We start from the raw sequence: 19,365 nt of genomic DNA, 5'->3' as shown, positions 1-19,365 counted from the left end.
CTCTTCTTCTGACTGTAGTTTCCTGTTCCAGAGGGTAGATTCACGTTTGCATTTTCTTTTGTGTGGGTGTTGAAACAATTGCTCTGTTCTCTACTCCTCCCGAAAGCTTTGGAATAGCGGCACTGGGGGTTACATACAGGACAAACACACTTGGAATGGGAAATTAAATTGGTAGGTTTTATTTTGTAATACTATTGTTAACTCATCCACTGCCACTGACTTAAAAAGAAAAAAAAAATCCAATTACCAAACCTGTCAATGACGTAAAAAACGTAATTTTGATTAATATTTTTTTAAAACAAGATCTCACCGTCCTTCATCTCTCGAAGGGACACATTTCATTGTAGCACACCCGGATACGGAAATACGTCATATCAAAGATTTTCGCTCCCGCCCACTTCCTGTTTGGGTTCCGCTTTCAGACGCCATTATCTCGGCTTTGCATTTCTCCGTCGAGGAACACTGTTTCGCGTCGCTGTTTTGAAACTGCTACTGCTGCAAAATGGAATGTCGCCGATTGAAAATGTCTTCTCTGGGCCACTCTAAACTACCCTGTGTGTCTACAAACAGTTGAACACGCGATCATAAGGGATTTAGCGAGGTCTGTGGCGAGGTGGAAAAAGAAAGTGAGTTTTCCGTTCAGATGACGAAACATGGTGTTTAACGTTGGGCTGGAGGAGAAGGACTCTGTCCCGGCCGTAATGTTTGTTGTCTGAGCGACGTGCACGACTCGCCTGTGTGTTTAGAAACAACTGGACTTGCGATCATAATGAAAAAAATAAAATGTGAATTTTTAAACAATTTTATAAAAAACACTAAATCGCTGGCAGTGGGCAAACACAGCCAGAAATAAGTCTCGCAGGGAATGAGTTAAATAGGGAATAGGCTGGATGCTAGTTCTTTCAAATAATATGCAAAAAAACAAAGATGGTGCATCGGTCAGAATGCAAAGGATGGACGAGGAGACGTGACTTGGTTTTGTATCTGTATTAGTCCAGTACTTCACAGTATTATTACAGCAGTGTTTTTGTCATGAACTCATAGAGCTTGTGAAGATGTACCGCATGGGGATTTTTGGAGGGGGTGTGAAAAAGTATTTGAATTGTTGTTCTGTTGTTTTCATGTTTATTTTCATGTAGGTTTTTATACTCTACACCAGATGCGGAAATCCCGGGGGGTACGGGGGAGATTTGTCTCCCCGTAGCTTCAGATTGGACCCCCCCCCCCCCCCCCCCCCCCCAAGTCATTTAGAATAATAAAAATACATGTTGAAATAGTTAAAAATACTTAATTAATAGAATCTGAACCCACTTATGCATCGTAAGTAATTAATAATGAAACATTTTGCGCCACTGCTCTGCACCCCAGTTTTATGAAGTTGTTTGGTTGGAAGGGGATCCCGTTTGATAAACTTGGCTCGATTGACAGACTTAAAAAAACGGTCCTTTGCCTTATTCAAAATATTATTTGTGGACCCTCAAGATTTGTAGTTGAGTACCCCTGATATACCGGGACGTGGGACAATAATAAACTGAGGTAATATTCGGATAGTTTCAACTTAAACTTGGCTTGTAGAACAAAAGGCTGGAGGACACGCCCCCTTTCTTCCCGGGCTGAATCACGTTAACGTGACTACGTCACTACCTGTTACTATAGTAACCTGAGCATTTAAAGGTACATACACCCATTATGTCCTGGCCTTTTTAACAACTATACTGACGTTTTAACACTCTTGAAAACAAAGCATTGCATTGTGGGTTTGAGCTGACAGGTCCTTTTTGATGTCAATCAATCAAGTCACCTTAATCTAAGTGACAGATGACAAAAATAGTTTTTTTTTAACACATCGGGTGCCAGCATTTTTTCATAACAACTTACGTTGGGTGCCAGCATTCTCCCCATTGACTGCGCTTTGCTGTTTAAAGCTTGAGACTCCACGACGAGCAAATCAACGTAAAAAAAAGCATCCATTCATGTTTAGCGATGACCCTGTCTACAGCCTGGAACAATAACATTTCACTCGCGAGTTACAACGGGGGGGATCGCGCATCGCGCATGACCGGTTTTCACCACCGGAAACAGATTCGGAGATACAGACGTTTTTAAAGAAGGAAATAGACAGGAAGCGGATGGAAGCCATGTTTTTGTTTCCGGTGATCCATTTGGCCCTTCCTTCTCAGGATCACAATGGGTACTCCCAGAGCTGCTCTAGCCCCGCCCGTGTGGAGAAAAACGAAAAAAAGAAAAAGACTGAAAACACGGTTCAGACCGTGAACCGTGAATATTTAAATTATATATATATATTTTTTTAGGAGCATGTCATGTGGTCTACCTGCACAGCCTTTGTGATCTAGCTTTTGGGCCCCACATCTAGGAAGTGTGGATTAGATGGATCATATTGATCAGTATAGAGAGGTATTGATTAGATGGATCATCAGTAAACAGAGGTATTGATTAGATGGATCATATTGATCAGTAAATAGAGGTATTGATTAGATGGATCATATTGATCAGTAAATAGAGGTATTGATCAGATCAGTAAATAGAGGTATTGATTAGATGGATCATATTGATCAGTAAATAGAGGTATTGATCAGATCAGTAAATAGAGGTATTGATCAGATCAGTAAATAGAGGTATTGATTAGATGGATCATATTGATCAGTAAATAGAGGTATTGATCAGATCAGTACATAGAGGTATTGATTAGATGGATCATATTGATCAGTAAATAGAGGTATTGATCAGATCAGTAAATAGAGGTATTGATCAGATCAGTAAATAGAGGTATTGATCAGATCAGTAAATAGAGGTATTGATCAGATCAGTAAATAGAGGTATTGATCAGATCAGTAAATAGAGGTATTGATTAGATGGATCATATTGATCAGTAAATAGAGGTATTGATCAGATCAGTAAATAGAGGTATTGATCAGATCAGTAAATAGAGGTATTGATCAGATCAGTAAATAGAGGTATTGATCAGATCAGTAAATAGAGGTATTGATTAGATGGATCATATTGATCAGTAAATAGAGGTATTGATCAGATCAGTAAATAGAGGTATTGATTAGATGGATCATATTGATCAGTAAATAGAGGTATTGATTAGATCAGTAAATAGAGGTATTGATTAGATGGACCATAGTGATCAGTAAATAAAGGTATTAATCAGATGGTACCTGAGGTACCCAGCTCCTCGGTGAAGAAGGGGTCGTTGAGGTCGACGTCTGAAGGAACTTCATCATCACTGAGGTCTTCCTCAGTGGGCTCCTGAAGATGAAGAAAACACACAGATGTGATTTACAGACAGTCTGAAATAATAACACATAGAATAAACATATAGAAAAGGTGGCAGAGAAACATGTTCAATTATTTAACCCATTAAGACCTGAGGTGATTCTTAAAAAAAATCTAAATCCTAACAGTTTTTGGGAAAAAAATCCAAAAAATATATTTTCAAGATTTTTCAAAAATAGCAGATCTACAAGCTCATAGCGCGGCACTCGGTGCAAAGTGTGGTCCAGGGACCATCTGGGTTACTAGAGGCGGTTCTAAATGGACTCTTAAAAAGGTCTGTAACCCTGAGAGGGTACAAATGGAACCACGTTTCAGCTTATGGTGGTCCTTGAAATAAAACTGTGTGCGTGTGTGTGTGTGTCCTGTCACCTGTTTCTTCTTTGCTTTCCTCAGTTTCTTCTTCTGCTTCTTCTTCTCCAGGTATCCCTCCCATGGAGTCAGCTGATCTTTAGCCTCCATCTTCTTCTTCTGCTTCACCAGCTGCTCCGTGGTCTCCCTCAGTCCTGTTAGAGACATACATGCCCTTTAGCAAGGCACTCAACCCTCAACCTACACTCAGTCCTGTTAGAGACATACATGCCCTTTAGCAAGGCACTGAACCCTCAACCTACACTCAGTCCTGTTAGAGACATACATGCCCTTTAGCAAGGCACTGAACCCTCAACCTACACTCAGTCCTGTTAGAGACATACACGCCCTTTAGCAAGGCACTGAACCAACAACCTACCCTCAGTCCTGTTAGAGACATACATGCCCTTTAGCAAGGCACTGAACCCTCAACCTACACTCAGTCCTGTTAGAGACATACATGCCCTTTAGCAAGGCACTGAACCCTCAACCTACCCTCAGTCCTGTTAGAGACATACATGCCCTTTAGCAAGGCACTGAACCCTCAACCTACACTCAGTCCTGTTAGAGAGACATACATGCCCTTTAGCAAGGCACTGAACCCTCAACCTACACTCAGTCCTGTTAGAGACATACATGCCCTTTAGCAAGGCACTGAACCCTCAACCTACCCTCAGTCCTGTTAGAGACATACATGCCCTTTAGCAAGGCACTGAACCCTCAACCTACACTCAGTCCTGTTAGAGAGACATACATGCCCTTTAGCAAGGCACTGAACCCTCAACCTACACTCAGTCCTGTTAGAGACATACATGCCCTTTAGCAAGGCACTGAACCCTCAACCTACCCTCAGTCCTGTTAGAGACATACATGTTCCCTTTAGCAAGGCACTGAACCCTCAACCTACACTCAGTCCTGTTAGAGACATACATGTTCCCTTTAGCAAGGCACTGAACCTACAACCTACACTCAGTCCTGTTAGAGACATACAGTACATGTTCCCTTTAGCAAGGCACTGAATGAACCAACAACCTACACTTACACCATGTGCCCTTTAGCAAGGCACTGAAGCCACAGAAGGCTTTGTAAAGCTGCTCGCTGTATTCAGTTGTTTTCACACATGGTTTAGAGCATGGGCCTTCAGAAGGGGGTCCTCAGAGTTACCACAGGGGGTCCACTAAGGGTGTCACGATACTCGATACGTATCGAAAATGACGTACGACACAGTGTATCGAAATCAAAAGCCGATCGCGATTCAAGGGTTAATAAAAAAAAAGTACTCCTGCGCATGCGCACATCCGATTGCACGTCCGGGTGAAGTCATGCTAGAGCCGCTGTTGTGTTTTTACGCGCATCGCGCATGAGTGCTTATGACGGGGGAGAAAAAAAAAGACGACAGGACAAAGTCACACACACGGCCGAGGAGTTTGGAGGAGACAGAGAGAGAGACCGCTGTAGCGTTGTCTGTATACTACTTTACATTTCACCATGGCCACTGCTGAAGCCAGCGATGGTAATGATGATACACAAACGGAAGAATTGGAAAACCCTCACGCTTCCTTTAAGTCAAAAGTCTGGCAATATTTTGGCTTCCCAGTGAATTATGAGGCACCCGACGCGTTGTTGACAAAACGGCTACCGTTTGTCCATTATGCTTCACATTGATAGTTTCGCCGTCTTCTCTTTTTCCCCTCTAGAGTCTACACCTATACCTCTCGGCCAAAAATAGCCGATCTACAAGGTCACAACGCCTCGCAGCGCGAGGCGTTGTGACCTTGTAGATCTGCTATTTTTGGCTAAAGTTCACCTCAGAAAAGGGATGGGGTTAAGGTAAAAAACTAAAGAAAACCTGTTGAAGACCCTTGGCTTAGCTTATTATTCACATTTCTTGTTTGTTAAAGCTCTTACCTGTTCAAACAATGTGAACATACTTTAAGATGTTTAAGAACAGTTGTCTTTGGATCCTTTTTTCTTACATGTTAAACTTTGTATTTAGATTTTATTTAGTTATAGAGCTTCACAAGAATGTTGTCGTTAACTCATCTTAAAGAAGAATCTGAAAATGACAGTTGTTGTAAGGGCATAAAACCCTTTTTGTTAGCCCTCAAAAGCTGCAAAAAAAGGATGTTTTAAAAAAATATATCGAATCGAAAATCGAATCGAATCGTGACCTTAAAATCGAAAGTCGAATCGAATCGTGGATTAGGCGTACCGTGACACCCCTACCTATGAGTGATCCTATGACTTCTGGAGAAGAGTAGACCCGGAAAATAATGTGGTCACAACAAACCCAACCCCGTCCATCTAATCTTAGAAAAATACATGTTTCTCTGCTTAGTTTCTTTTGTGTTTTTGTCGAGAATTAATAATACATAAAGAAAAACATCACATGGATGCACCTGGGACGTATCATCAGTGTTGTAGCCTGGAGGACGTATCATCAGTGTTGTAGCCTGGAGGACGTATCATCAGTGTTGTAGCCTGGAGGACGTATCATCAGTGTTGTAGCCTGGAGGACGTATCATCAGTGTTGTAGCCTGGGACGTATCATCAGTGTTGTAGCCTGGAGGACGTATCATCAGTGTTGTAGCCTGGGACGTATCATCAGTGTTGTAGCCTGGGACGTATCATCAGTGTTGTAGCCTGGGACGTATCATCAGTGTTGTAGCCTGGAGGATGTATCATCAGTGTTGTAGCCTGGAGGACGTATCATCAGTGTTGTAGCCTGGGACGTATCATCAGTGTTGTAGCCTGGAGGACGTATCATCAGTGTTGTAGCCTGGGACGTATCATCAGTGTTGTAGCCTGGGTCGTATCATCAGTGTTGTAGCCTGGGACGTATCATCAGTGTTGTAGCCTGGAGGACGTATCATCAGTGTTGTAGCCTGGGACGTATCATCAGTGTTGTAGCCTGGAGGACGTATCATCAGTGTTGTAGCCTGGAGGACGTATCATCAGTGTTGTAGCCTGGAGGACGTATCATCAGTGTTGTAGCCTGGAGGACGTATCATCAGTGTTGTAGCCTGGAGGATGTATCATCAGTGTTGTAGCCTGGAGGACGTATCATCAGTGTTGTAGCCTGGAGGACGTATCATCAGTGTTGTAGCCTGGAGGATGTATCATCAGTGTTGTAGCCTGGAGGACGTATCATCAGTGTTGTAGCCTGGAGGACGTATCATCAGTGTTGTAGCCTGGAGGACGTATCATCAGTGTTGTAGCCTGGAGGATGTATCATCAGTGTTGTAGCCTGGAGGACGTATCATCAGTGTTGTAGCCTGGAGGACGTATCATCAGTGTTGTAGCCTGGAGGACGTATCATCAGTGTTGTAGCCTGGAGGATGTATCATCAGTGTTGTAGCCTGGAGGACGTATCATCAGTGTTGTAGCCTGGGGTCAACGGGTGTTTGGGGTCTCGCAACAACATACACCCTCGCCCAGGTGACCCAGCCGGGGTTAATCAAGCCCCGACTTACGTCCCAGTAGCTACTGTACCCACGGTCAGTCCTCTTAGGGAAAGACGGGGCCACTCAGTCCTCTTCTCTGGAACTACTCTGCCGGGGGCCGGGGGAGAGGAGAGGCTCTGTGACACGTGGAGGGACTAGGCTCTGTGGATGATGGCCTCCTGGCCGGGCTCCTCCACCGTCTCACCAGGTCCAGGACCTGAGCGCTGCACCAGACTCCCCCCATGCCAACATGTCCTAACAAGTCATATTTAACAGCCAATAACTAAAGAACGGAGGGTCGCTGTGACACGCTTCTTTTTCCCTGACGGAAGCAGAGACACTCCTCTGTCTGAGGAGACACTCTGTGTGTCCATCGTCCTGGAGAGAAATATTCTGTGGCTCTTGCACCTACGCATGCACGCTTGTGCGTGCATGCGTAGGTGCGTGTGTGTGTGCTTGTGTTTGTGTGCGTGTGTTTGTGTGCGTGTGCGTGTGTAGTACCTGGTGTCCAGGTGATTTCCATCTCCATGTGTTTATCATTTTTCTTCTCTTTGTCCTGGATTCCCTTCAGCAGCTCTCTGTACATGTTGATCTGTTCCTCTGCTCTCTGCTTCTTCTGTCTGGGTTTGTTGATCTGTTCCTCTGCTCTCTGCTTCTTCTGTCTGGGTTTCATCTCTTCTGGAAGCGAAATGTTCAATAAACTTAAATAAAAAAATAACTTATGTTTTTTACCCCTTTGTTCTCCCCAATTTAGTCGTTATGTCAGTTAATTCCTCCCCACACACATTGGCCCTCATTTATCAACGCAGTGCAGACCAAATAATGGGCGTACGGCGAGAGAATTCTCGGGAGTCCCGACCATCTTTTCATGGACAGTGAGGTCTACAAACTTACAGTAGCTTGTCCTATGTTATGGACTTATGTCATAGAGAGTTATGTAGGCTACACAACCTGACTGAGTTAAGGATATAAACCCGACGCTCCAATATTAACGTGGCCCTAACTCGTAATCGAGTTATTTAGTGTAACTCGAACACGCACTGCTCGGTATGGGTTAAATAAATGGGTATACAAATGTATTCCATTCATGGTGATGTGATGGTATCATAATATGTCATTCATGTAGGCTACAAGCCTGCCTATGTGACAACAAAGATTGTACCGCTACGCTACGGATTACATGAAAGACAAAGTTGGGCGAGCGCAAGTGTGTGTGTGTGTGTGTGTGTGTGTGTGTGTGATAGAGAGAGCGCGAGAGAGAGGCGTGTCATGTCTTGAAGTCGGGGCGTTTTGTGAATATTTAAGGGCGTGTTATTTAAATGACGCTCGTTTTCAGACGTGAGATTTATCAAAGCTCCGACCTGATGTACGCTAGGATCAGCTGTGTAGGATCCTTTGATAAATGTGACTTCCACGTTGGTGTACGGCCGAATATATGGACAAATATAAGCCATTTTTTACGCTCTGTTGATAAATGAGGGCCAGTGTGTTGTCACTGCTGTTGTATTCTACTGACTCACCTGCCAGTGAGGAGCCCCCACCGGGAGGACTTAGAGCCTTCGCCCTACTCCTCCCGCCCAACACTCCCCGCTGACCAATATATACATCGGCCAAACCAAAACATCGGTGGGTAAATAAGTAAATAAGCAATCACCTTCTTTGGTCTCCTGGACTCTTTTCTCCTGCTCTTCAGACTCCACACCTCCTCCTTCCTCTTCCTCCTCCCCCTCCTCTTCCTCACTGGAGGAGGCCAGGTAGGCGTTGAAGTCCATGTCCATCAGCTGCTCCTTTTTAAAGTCTTTTCTCATGGCCGTCACGCGGTCATGGTCGTTCTCATCCCACGTTAGCTTCACCTGAACACACACACACACACACACGTTAGCTTCACCTGAACACACACACACACACACACACACACACACACACACACACACACACGTTAGCTTCACCTGAACACACACACACACACACACGTTAGCTTCACCTGAACACACACACACACACACACGTTAGCTTCACCTGAACACACACACACACACACACGTTAGCTTCACCTGAACACACACACACACACACACGTTAGCTTCACCTGAACACACACACACACACACACACACGTTAGCTTCACCTGAACACACACACACACACACACACACACACACACGTTAGCTTCACCTGAACACACACATACACACACACACTAGCTTCACATGAACACACACACACACACACACTCTCTAGTGTTAAAACACATTGTGTAAATCATTACATCTGTGTTGTTGCTACCGTGGATGACCATACAAGGTTCCCACACATTTTTACCAATGAATTTCCCAAACTTTCCCAGAATATTTAACCCACTGTCCTACAGTGGGTGACCATTGACTTTGTCGTTTTTTTTCATTCTTCTCATGCGTTTCATGCAGGGCATGTATGATTTCCACTCTGTGCCACTAGGGGCAGCAGCGGTCTACTGCCTACAGCTGCCTACAGCCCACAGCAGACAGCAAGAATATATTTGTTACTAGTTACTGTATATCCTCTCCAAACTGTACATACATTACTTTGCACTTTTGTATTATGTTTTGACACTTGCTTTGGAAAATGTAAACGTATGTTTTATCATGCCAATAGCTCATTTGAATAGCAAAATTGTTTGTTTTGGGGTTTTTAGGCACTGTTTTTCCTAGAAAGACAGAGAAAGATCCTGTCTGTTGCTTACAGTACAAGATGTGACATTTATATTAAGCAAAATATTAAGCAAATAAAGTTATATAGCATGATGCTGCGCTTAACATTAGTTTAATTTTAACGTCTTAATTGATAAAACGAGACGGGAAAATAAACGTATTTTTTTCTCTTGCCAATAGCTCATTTGAATTGACAAATTGTATTTCTGTGGTGGTGGTTCAGTGGCACTATATATATATATATACATATATACATATATATATATATATATATATATATATATATATATATATATATATATATATATATATATATATATATATATATATATATATATATACACATACATACATACATACATACATACATACATACATACATACATACATACATACATACATACATACATACATACATATATATATATATATATATATATATATAATATATACTGGGGTCATACGTTCTGTGCTTTCTGTGTGTGCACTTATGCCGTGTGTCTCTTTCTTTGAGCGGGGGGGGGTCTATCAAGGCAGGCTATTTGTTCAGATGCAATTTCAGCGTGGCTATTAAATAGGCAAAAAAAAAGCTGATCTACAAGCTCACAAAGAGTCGCGATGCAACTCTATTTTCTAACATTTTAGTCTATTTTTGGCGGAGAGAGAGAGAGAGAGAGAGAGAGAGAGAGAGAGAGAGAGAGAGAGAGAGAGAGAGAGAGAGAGAGACAGAGACAGAGACAGAGACAGAGACAGAGACAGAGAGAGAGAGAGAGATTAATATAATATAGGCCTTATATACTTTAGGTACTCGTAACAGAGTAGGCTACTTCTACATTGCAGTATTGATATTTTTACTTAAGTAAACTGCAAACCAAAAAACTCTTCAACGACATGTGCTCCTTGTCCAGTCTATTCATCGCTAAACCGGTTATGTTAATTATCTCTCTCTATATATACAAAGACAAAGTCTCTTTTTTTATCCAGATGCGCTCTCTCTCTCTCTGTACAAAGACAAGGTCTCTCAGAGAGAGAGAGAGAGAGAGAGAGAGAGAGAGAGAGAGAGAGAGAGAGAGAGAGAGATGCATCAAAGTAGGGGTTCTCAATCTTTTTCAGGCCATGACCCCCCAAAATAACCATATTGGGGACCCCCATTTTGCGTGTGCGGCTTTCATCATCAATTTAAAAATAAAGATGATCGGATCATCTGTGAAGCATTTTATGAACATTGAACCTCATAATAACATCACTCCGTTCGCGACTGCATACAGAACGTGTGTCGGCTCTGATGTTTATTACGCAGCATGGACCTCCGCTCATGGACCTCCGCTCAGGTCCTGGAATCCAGAGCCTGTCAAGACTTGGCTGCGAGCACATCGCACGGCAGAAAGCACAAAAACCAAAGTGGCACAGCCTGTCATGTCAGATAACCCCGACCCATTTTGGCAGTTTTATAAGACAGGGGTTATTGGCGTCTTTTTGGTTTGTTTTATTTTATTTCCTCGTTTACACTTATTTCCTCCTCAATATTGTTTAAGAATTAATGTGCTATCCATGACATGCTGTCACCAACCAGTTCACTGTCTGTTATTTAATGATGATCGAATATTGGCTAAATGTTTACAATTTCTTCTGTCCAAACAATGAAAAGCACTAAGAAAAGGCAAGTGAGTCTCTCTTTAATTAAGCATGATGAGCCATGTGTTTTCCACAAAACAATTGAATATCATTGAATATAATTGCACCCTTGTCATACTACTATGTTATTATAGCTTTCAGTTGGCCACCACAGGCACAGACAGTGCGTTTATAGCGCAGCGCGGCCTGGCGCAGCGCAGCGGAGTGGTTGCGTGCGGGGGGTCGGGGGGCTTTCGTGGGAGGGGGGGACGGGTGGATCAGAGCTTAACCCTAAAACCAAAATAAAGTAACAACAAAAAAACTCCAATCCGCTCAAGAACCGCGCTCCCCCACTTCCAAAATTAGCACTAGCCTACAACACTGGCCCAGTCTCTTGCCAAACCGGTTATGTTAATGATATTCAGCCTATTCCAAATAAGCCAAGTGAGGAACTCTGCTATCAGGTTCCCCCTCCCCCCTACAGTACCCGGCTCTGTAGGCCTATCTCTTCTATCAAAGTATTTGTTCAGATACAAATTCAGAGCGGCCAATTTTGATATTTTTAATGCGCCTACATGAAGTTAGAGGGATGGGCAGAAATGGTGGCCAGTGGTTTTCAACCTTATTCCCATCAGGACCCCCAAATTGACACATATTAGCCCAGGGACCCCCATTTGAAAAGATATGCCAGGGACTCAACCATTTAGATTTCTTGGGCGTCCCAATCTACACTGTATCATCATCATCAGTGTTCATTTAACTCTGAGAGTGTACAAATGGAACCAAATGGACCCTGACGGGTCCATTTGGTTCCATTTGTACATTAAGAGTTACAGACACATAAGGGTCAATTTGGTTGCTAACTATTAATTTGGCTGGGGACCCCCTGGAACCCCCTCAAGGACCACTGGTGGTCCCCGGACCACTGGTTGAAAACCTCTGGTGTAGGCTATTTTCAACTGTTAATGGGTTTTTCTTTCTTCACAAATGAATTCTACTTTGTTGTAACAGTGTCCCATAGCCGATCTACAAGCTCACAAAGTGTTGCATCATGATTTGAATTCCGACTGAAAACGCCACCCTTGCGTCTCCGTGTGTACAACCAAATACGCATCTTTCCTGCACCGATGACGCTTGGGGCTTTTACAGCGCTGCTCCTACACTACCACCGTCAGCAACAAGTGGACATGGAGTAAATGTACTTAGTTACTTTCCGCTTAGTTACTTTCACGTGCATATAAATGAGCCACGCGGTCTTATAAGAATGAAAACAAACGCCTCGCTGTTGGCCATGGATCACATGACGGTCGTCTGTTACGGTCATGGATGAACTCAAAATGTTACTTGAGTTCAATCAAAGTAAAAGTACAAACGTATTGGCAAATATACTTAAAGTACTGAAATGTTTGAAAATAGCTGATCTACAAGCTCACAATGCGTCGCAATGCGTTGTTAGCTAGCTTGTAGATCGGCCATTTTCAAATAGACTATGTGAAATAGGGCAAATAATGTATGTTTTATAATGTAATGATTTATATCTGCAAAGTAACTAGTAACTAAAGCGTTCAAATAATGGTAGTGGAGTAAAAGTACAATATTTTCCTCTGAGATGTAGTGGAGTAGAAGTAAAGTAAAAATAACAGGTCAGCATGCTCATAGCGTGGGATTCGAACCCGGGTCGTAAAATCACCGGATATTAGTTTTAACCGCTACACTAACTGGACTATTTCATTTACAGAGGAAAGAAGTAGAACACTAGTATACAGAAATTGATGCGAGAAAAAAAAAACATATAAGACGTCTGTCTGTCTGTCTCTCTCCATGGACTTTTGAGACAGACAGACAGACAGACAGACAGACAGACAGACAGACAGACAGACAGACAGACAGAAACCAATGTGTGTCTGAACATTTCTAAAATGACAGAGATGCGTTCCTGACTGCCCGACGCTGAACAGAAAACCCAATTTAAACGCTCTAAGCACACGTAATTATTGCTAGTTATTATTATTATTATTATTATTAATAATAATATAAGACATCTATCTGTCTGTCTGTCTGTCTGTCTGTCTGTCTGTCTCTCTGTCACAAAAAAGTGACTCCAAAGCGGCACCTTGTGGTAGTATTTGGAACTTAAATTTACTGCAAAGCGGGTGAGGCAAATGAGTGAAGTGATTCTCTTATGAAAAGCGACAAAGTCAATGGTCACCCACTGTATATAACAATCATTCAGCACAATAATGAGTCTCTTACTCCTATGTGTAATGTCTAAAGACAATGAGTCTCTTACTCCTATGTGTAATGTCTAAAGACAATGAGTCTCTTACTCCTATGTGTAATGTCTAAAGACAATGATGAGTCTCTTACTCCTATGTGTAATGTCTAAAGACAATGATGAGTCTCTTACTCCTATGTGTAATGTCTAAAGACAATGATGAGTCTCTTACTCCTATGTGTAATGTCTAAAGACAATGAGTCTCTTACTCCTATGTGTAATGTCTAAAGACAATGAGTCTCTTACTCCTATGTGTAATGTCTAAAGACAATGAGTCTCTTACTCCTATGTGTAATGTCTAAAGACAATGAGTCTCTTACTCCTATGTGTAATGTCTAAAGACAATAATGAGTCTCTTACTCCTATGTGTAATGTCTAAAGACAATGATGAGTCTCTTACTCCTATGTGTAATGTCTAAAGACAATGATGAGTCTCTTACTCCTATGTGTAATGTCTAAAGACAATAATGAGTCTCTTACTCCTATGTGTAATGTCTAAAGACAATGATGAGTCTCTTACTCCTATGTGTAATGTCTAAAGACAATGATGAGTCTCTTACTCCTATGTGTAATGTCTAAAGACAGGCAGTGTAGCTAAATTAAAGCATAGACTGGTATGATTCCATTCAAAATGTTGTGCCAAATAAATGTACTAACTAACTACGCATCGCGCTGCACCACGTTGTGAGCTTGTATATTTGTTCTTTTTGTCATGTCCGGTATACATTAGGCTGCAATCACGCAGCCCGTTTGGCGAAAAACTACTTATGTATATATTTCGTGTAATGTTATACATGTTTTGGAAAAAACACAATGCATAGACAAATATTTTTTCCAGGATCCAGGATAAATTCCAAACCTTTTCCAGGACTGGAAAAAGTTTTTTTCTAATTTCAAAATATTTCCAGGAATTCCATGACCATGAGGACCCTGACATTATAACATTATTATTATTATCATCATTCTTACAGTAGAGGTGTTTTATTAGTATTATTATTGTTATCATCATTCTTACAGTAGAGGTGTTTTATTAGTATTATTATTATCATCATTCTTACAGTAGAGGTGTTTTATTAGTATTATTATTATCATCATTCTTACAGTAGAGGTGTTTTATTAGTATTATTAGTATTATTAGTATTATCATCATTCTTACAGTAGAGGTGCCGGATGCAGCACAGATGAACATTTTGGGGGTGTAGGCTGACACGCCCACGTCTGTGGCTACGTCTGTAGGCTCCTCCTCCTCAAACTTCACGTCATCTGGAATGAAACTACATGAACACACAAACACACACACACACACACACACACACACACACACACACCTATTTACACATTCGTCCGTTGGATCAACCATTGGGAACGCTCACTCACCCGAAGGGTTTATTGGCATTCGTTGGGTAATTGTAAAGGTACGCTCGTTTTTAGGCGCAGGGCTTCGGCGCCTAAAAACACAAGTAGGGATGTCCGATATTATCGGCCTCCCGATATTATCGGCCGATATTAGCATAAAAATTGATATCGGGAAACTATCGGTATCGGTTTTTGAAAAAAAAAAATTTTTTTTTTTTTTTTTTGCTTTATAAATAAGTTACAGGAGTTCTTACTGTATATGGTGTGTGTGATATGAAATTTGAGCTTACCCTAATCACAATAATCCCCGCATATATCGGTATCGGTTGATATCGGTATCGGTAATTAAGAGTTGGACAATATCGGTATATCGGTTATCGGTAAAAAAGCCAATATCGGACAACCCTAAACACAAGGGAATCGACTCAGCGCCGTCTGAGTTGTAAACCGATAGGGGGAGAATAGATGTTTTCATGGGTTACTATCCACGACGCGTGTGCGCGAGCATGCGCACCGGCACAGCGAGTCCAACACACACACTCTACTCACTCCCCTTCCATTCATAAAGGAGAACGGCCAGGCTTTGGGGCTGGCCGTTCTGCCGGTGCATGTGTGCACATGCACGCGCACACACACACGCGGCGTTGATAGTAACTCATGAAAAGATATATTCTCCCCCTATCGGTTCACAACTCGGACGGCGCTGAGTCGACTCAGCAGACCTTCGGCCGGCCAGCGCGCGCACTCACGCCTGGAGGCGCGAGTGCCCGCGCCTCCTCTGCATCAAGGTCTGCTGAGTCAGATAGATAGATAGATAGATAGATAGATAGATAGATAGATAGATAGATAGATAGATAGATAGATAGATAGATAAGATAGATAAGATATATATATATATCCGACTCAGCAGACCTTGATGCAGAGGAGGCGCGGGCACTCGCGCCTCAAGGCGTGAGTGCCCGCGCTGGCTGGCCGAAGGTCTGCTGAGTCGACTCAGCGCCGTCCGAGTTGTGAACCGATAGAGGGAGAATATATCTTTATATATATATATATATATGTATATATATATGTATATACAGTGCATTATAATAACATGTCATACCGTAGGTCCAGCACAGAACAGGAGCTCTCGTATTCAGAGCGGTCACAGTTCTGGTAGATGTGGTCAGCTGTGTCTGCAGAGTCACACTCCACCACGGCATAGAAATACTTCAGCCTCTTGAACTGGTAGTCCCTCAACCTCTCTCTGTACACCCTACACACACACACACACACACACACACACACACACACACACACACACACACACACACACACACACACACACACACACACACACACACACACACACACACACACACACACACACACACACACACACACACACACACACACACTCAGATGAGAGAGAAATTAAGCAGGGACCCCCCACTACATATTGCATAACATTGTGATGCAGATAACATTTTAGTGTATATATTACTGTTATGTGTATGTAGATAAGGTGTGTGTGTATATAGTGTGTATGTAGATAAGGTGTGTGTATATATTACTGTTGCTCATGGGTATCATTGTCAGGGTCGTCAGGCAGAGCCATCAGCTCCATGGGTCCATGGCTCTGTTCAAACTCCCTCCTCTCTCTACCAAACTCTGATGGATAAATCTGTAACACACAACCATAAACAACACATAACCATAAACAACACACAACCATAAACAACACATAACCATAAACAACACACAACCATAAACAACACACAACCATAAACAACACATAACCATAAACAACACACAACCATAAACAACACACAACCATAAACAACACATAACCATATAAACACATAACTATAAACACATAACCATAAACAATGCATACTAAACTTACTGTTTATTGTATCCTCTCTCTACCAAACTGACAGATAAATCTTTAACACATGACAATGAACAATGTACCATTTCTATGTCATATCAATTTACAATTACAATTTAGGCATTTAGCAGACTGTGTAACCACTTTAAACATTATTCTATACTTTGGCTATTTTTTTTTAATCGTGAAAATGTATGCAAATCTTTGAACATATATATTTTCACAGCGAACATTTTTAACTCAAATCTTTGCTTCTGAGGGATCCCTGGAACAACATATTTTGAGATGGGGGGGTCCGCGGCCAAATACATATCATTTTGGGGGTCCTTGACATGAAAAAAATTGAGAACCACTGATATAGAAACATACTTTTTTTTTTTCTTTTTTATGTAAGGATTTAGAAGACATGTATAGAATCCCCCCAGAAGCACAGATTTGAGTTTAAAATGTTCGCTTAAAAATAAATATATATATTCAAAGATTTGCACAAATTTTCATGATTTTCCCCAAAAAACAACAAGGTCATAGCGTGGCATTGATCTTCATCATGATGATGTAACATGTGTGTGTTACCTTCACAGAGATGACCACGCCTCCTTTAGGTTTAAAGGAGTTGAACACAAACAGCAGGTCTTTGGCTTTGATCTTATCCCAGTCCATGTTACACACTGCTAGTCTGGAGGACACCTACACACACACACACACACACACACACACACATTTTAACACATCGGGTGCCAGCATTTTTTCATAACAACTTACGTTGGGTGCCAGCATTCTCCCCATTGACTGCGCTTTACTGTTTAAAGCTCTAGACTCCACGACAAGTAAATCCACGTAAAAAAAAGCATCCATTTATGTTGAGTGATGACCCTGGCTACATCCTGGAACAATAACATTTCACTCGCGAATTACAACCGGGGGGGGGGAGATCGCGTATCGCGCATGACCGGTTTTCACCACCGGAAACGGATTCGGAGATTTAGGCGTTTTAAAGAAGGAAATAAACAGGAAGCGGATGGAAGCCATATTTTTGTTTCCGGTGATCTATCTGGCCCTTCCTTCTCAAGATCACAATGGCTGCTCTAGCCCCGCCCGTGCGGAGAAAAACGAAAAAAACAAAAAGACTGAAATCACGGTCCAGACCGTGAACGGCACCAGATGTGTTAACATTATGGAACGTGCTCCCCTCCCATATCAAACTGGCCCCCACCACCCAGACTTTTAACTCTCGCCTTAAGTTCCACCTTAGTTTACACCTTGGCTTTTTCCAGCTGCAGAAGCCACAACCTGGACCCAGATGTAAACAAAGTGTCCGAGCACTGGGGTAGGGGTCCTGTCTATCCACTGGAACAATAACATTTCTACCGCCATCCGCCATTTTGGAACGATTGCCCGTTTTTTGCGATGACGTCACATCCGTCGATTTCTTCTATTACAGTCAGGGGATCATTCCTAAGTTGCGTTAGAGCGGCCTCTCGTGGAATAAAAAAATCACACACAGTGTGAAGTGAGTGGTGCCTTCGATGAGTTCATTTCATTAAGCTATTATTAGCCAAAGACTGCTTTAAAAGTACTTAAAGTACTTTTACTCAAAACGTAGATGGGTCATTTTAGTGTGTGTATGTGTGTGTGCGTGTGCGTGTGCGTGTGCGTGTGCGTGCGTGCACATGAAGCCAGCCTGTGTGTGTGCATGTCTTTCACTGGTGCATGTGTTGCACTCCTGTTTGTGTATAATTCGTGTAACTGGTTGCATCTTTGTGTTGCAATCAGCTGCAGCTGTTGAGGTCGTGCTCAAACATACGGACGGACGGACAGACACACACACACGGTCAAGTGTAGGAGTGGCTGGCAAAAAAAAGATGTTTGGAAAAAAACTTAGAGTTACGTTTATGGCACTCAATGTGTACAATGTGGTATATAAATGAAGTGGATTGGATTGGTTGGGGTGGGCACAGCTACACTACACTTTACCACTGTGCCACCAGAGCGGCGGTAGGACATGGTCATATATGTCTACGCTGCACAGCGCCTCACCTGGTCGTTGCGCAGAGCGTCTTTACACAGCTCCCCCCAGTCGTGTGTGATCTCCTCTTCCTCACGCTGGAGGATGGCGTCCACGTCCTCCTCCTCCTCGCCCTCGTCTTCATCATCGTCTTCATCAGAGCTGGTCTCTACGTTACCCAGGCCTCTGGCCAGGTCCTCCTCCGAGTCTGAGTCATCATCGTCTGAACAAAGTAGAAACAAAACCAACACAACGGCTCAAAAATAGCAGATATACAAGCTCATAGCGTGGCACCGATAGGCCTGTCACAATTATGACATAATCGTTTAATCACAATTATTTTTGCATAATCGTCATAATTGTTTCCATGTTGAAAAATGTCCACACATTTTCAAACATTAAAAAAAGCAGAAATAGCCGTCAATCTTTGACATTATACAGCATATAAATACAGACACACACAC

General features: G+C 42.4%; 1 protein-coding gene across 4 annotated transcripts in view; it reads right to left on the bottom strand.

Annotated features, from left to right (window-relative positions):
- The window catches only part of esf1 (ESF1, nucleolar pre-rRNA processing protein, homolog), a 29,828-nt gene that overhangs the window by 4,872 nt on the left and 5,591 nt on the right, over positions 1-19,365 (bottom strand). For 2 of the 4 annotated variants that reach the window (XM_084073896.1, XM_084073898.1), the window contains exons 6-14: positions 18,934-19,124; positions 17,470-17,583; positions 16,580-16,689; positions 16,129-16,281; positions 14,827-14,944; positions 8,746-8,944; positions 7,593-7,769; positions 3,670-3,803; positions 3,183-3,273 (exon numbers count right to left, since the gene is read on the bottom strand). In XM_084073896.1, the coding sequence (XP_083930022.1) occupies positions 3,183-3,273; positions 3,670-3,803; positions 7,593-7,769; positions 8,746-8,944; positions 14,827-14,944; positions 16,129-16,281; positions 16,580-16,689; positions 17,470-17,583; positions 18,934-19,124 (1,287 nt within the window). The remainder of the gene's footprint in view (positions 1-3,182; positions 3,274-3,669; positions 3,804-7,592; positions 7,770-8,745; positions 8,945-14,826; positions 14,945-16,128; positions 16,282-16,579; positions 16,690-17,469; positions 17,584-18,933; positions 19,125-19,365) is intronic. The other 2 variants (XM_084073899.1, XM_084073897.1) reach the window with 2 other exon arrangements.

The sequence above is a fragment of the Gymnoscopelus microlampas genome (genome assembly GCF_963454915.1).
Source record: "Gymnoscopelus microlampas genome assembly, chromosome: 2".
In the NCBI taxonomy this organism is placed as follows: domain Eukaryota; kingdom Metazoa; phylum Chordata; class Actinopteri; order Myctophiformes; family Myctophidae; genus Gymnoscopelus; species Gymnoscopelus microlampas.
Note: the sequence above shows the minus strand (reverse complement) of the source record. Positions and strands in the feature narration are given on the sequence as shown.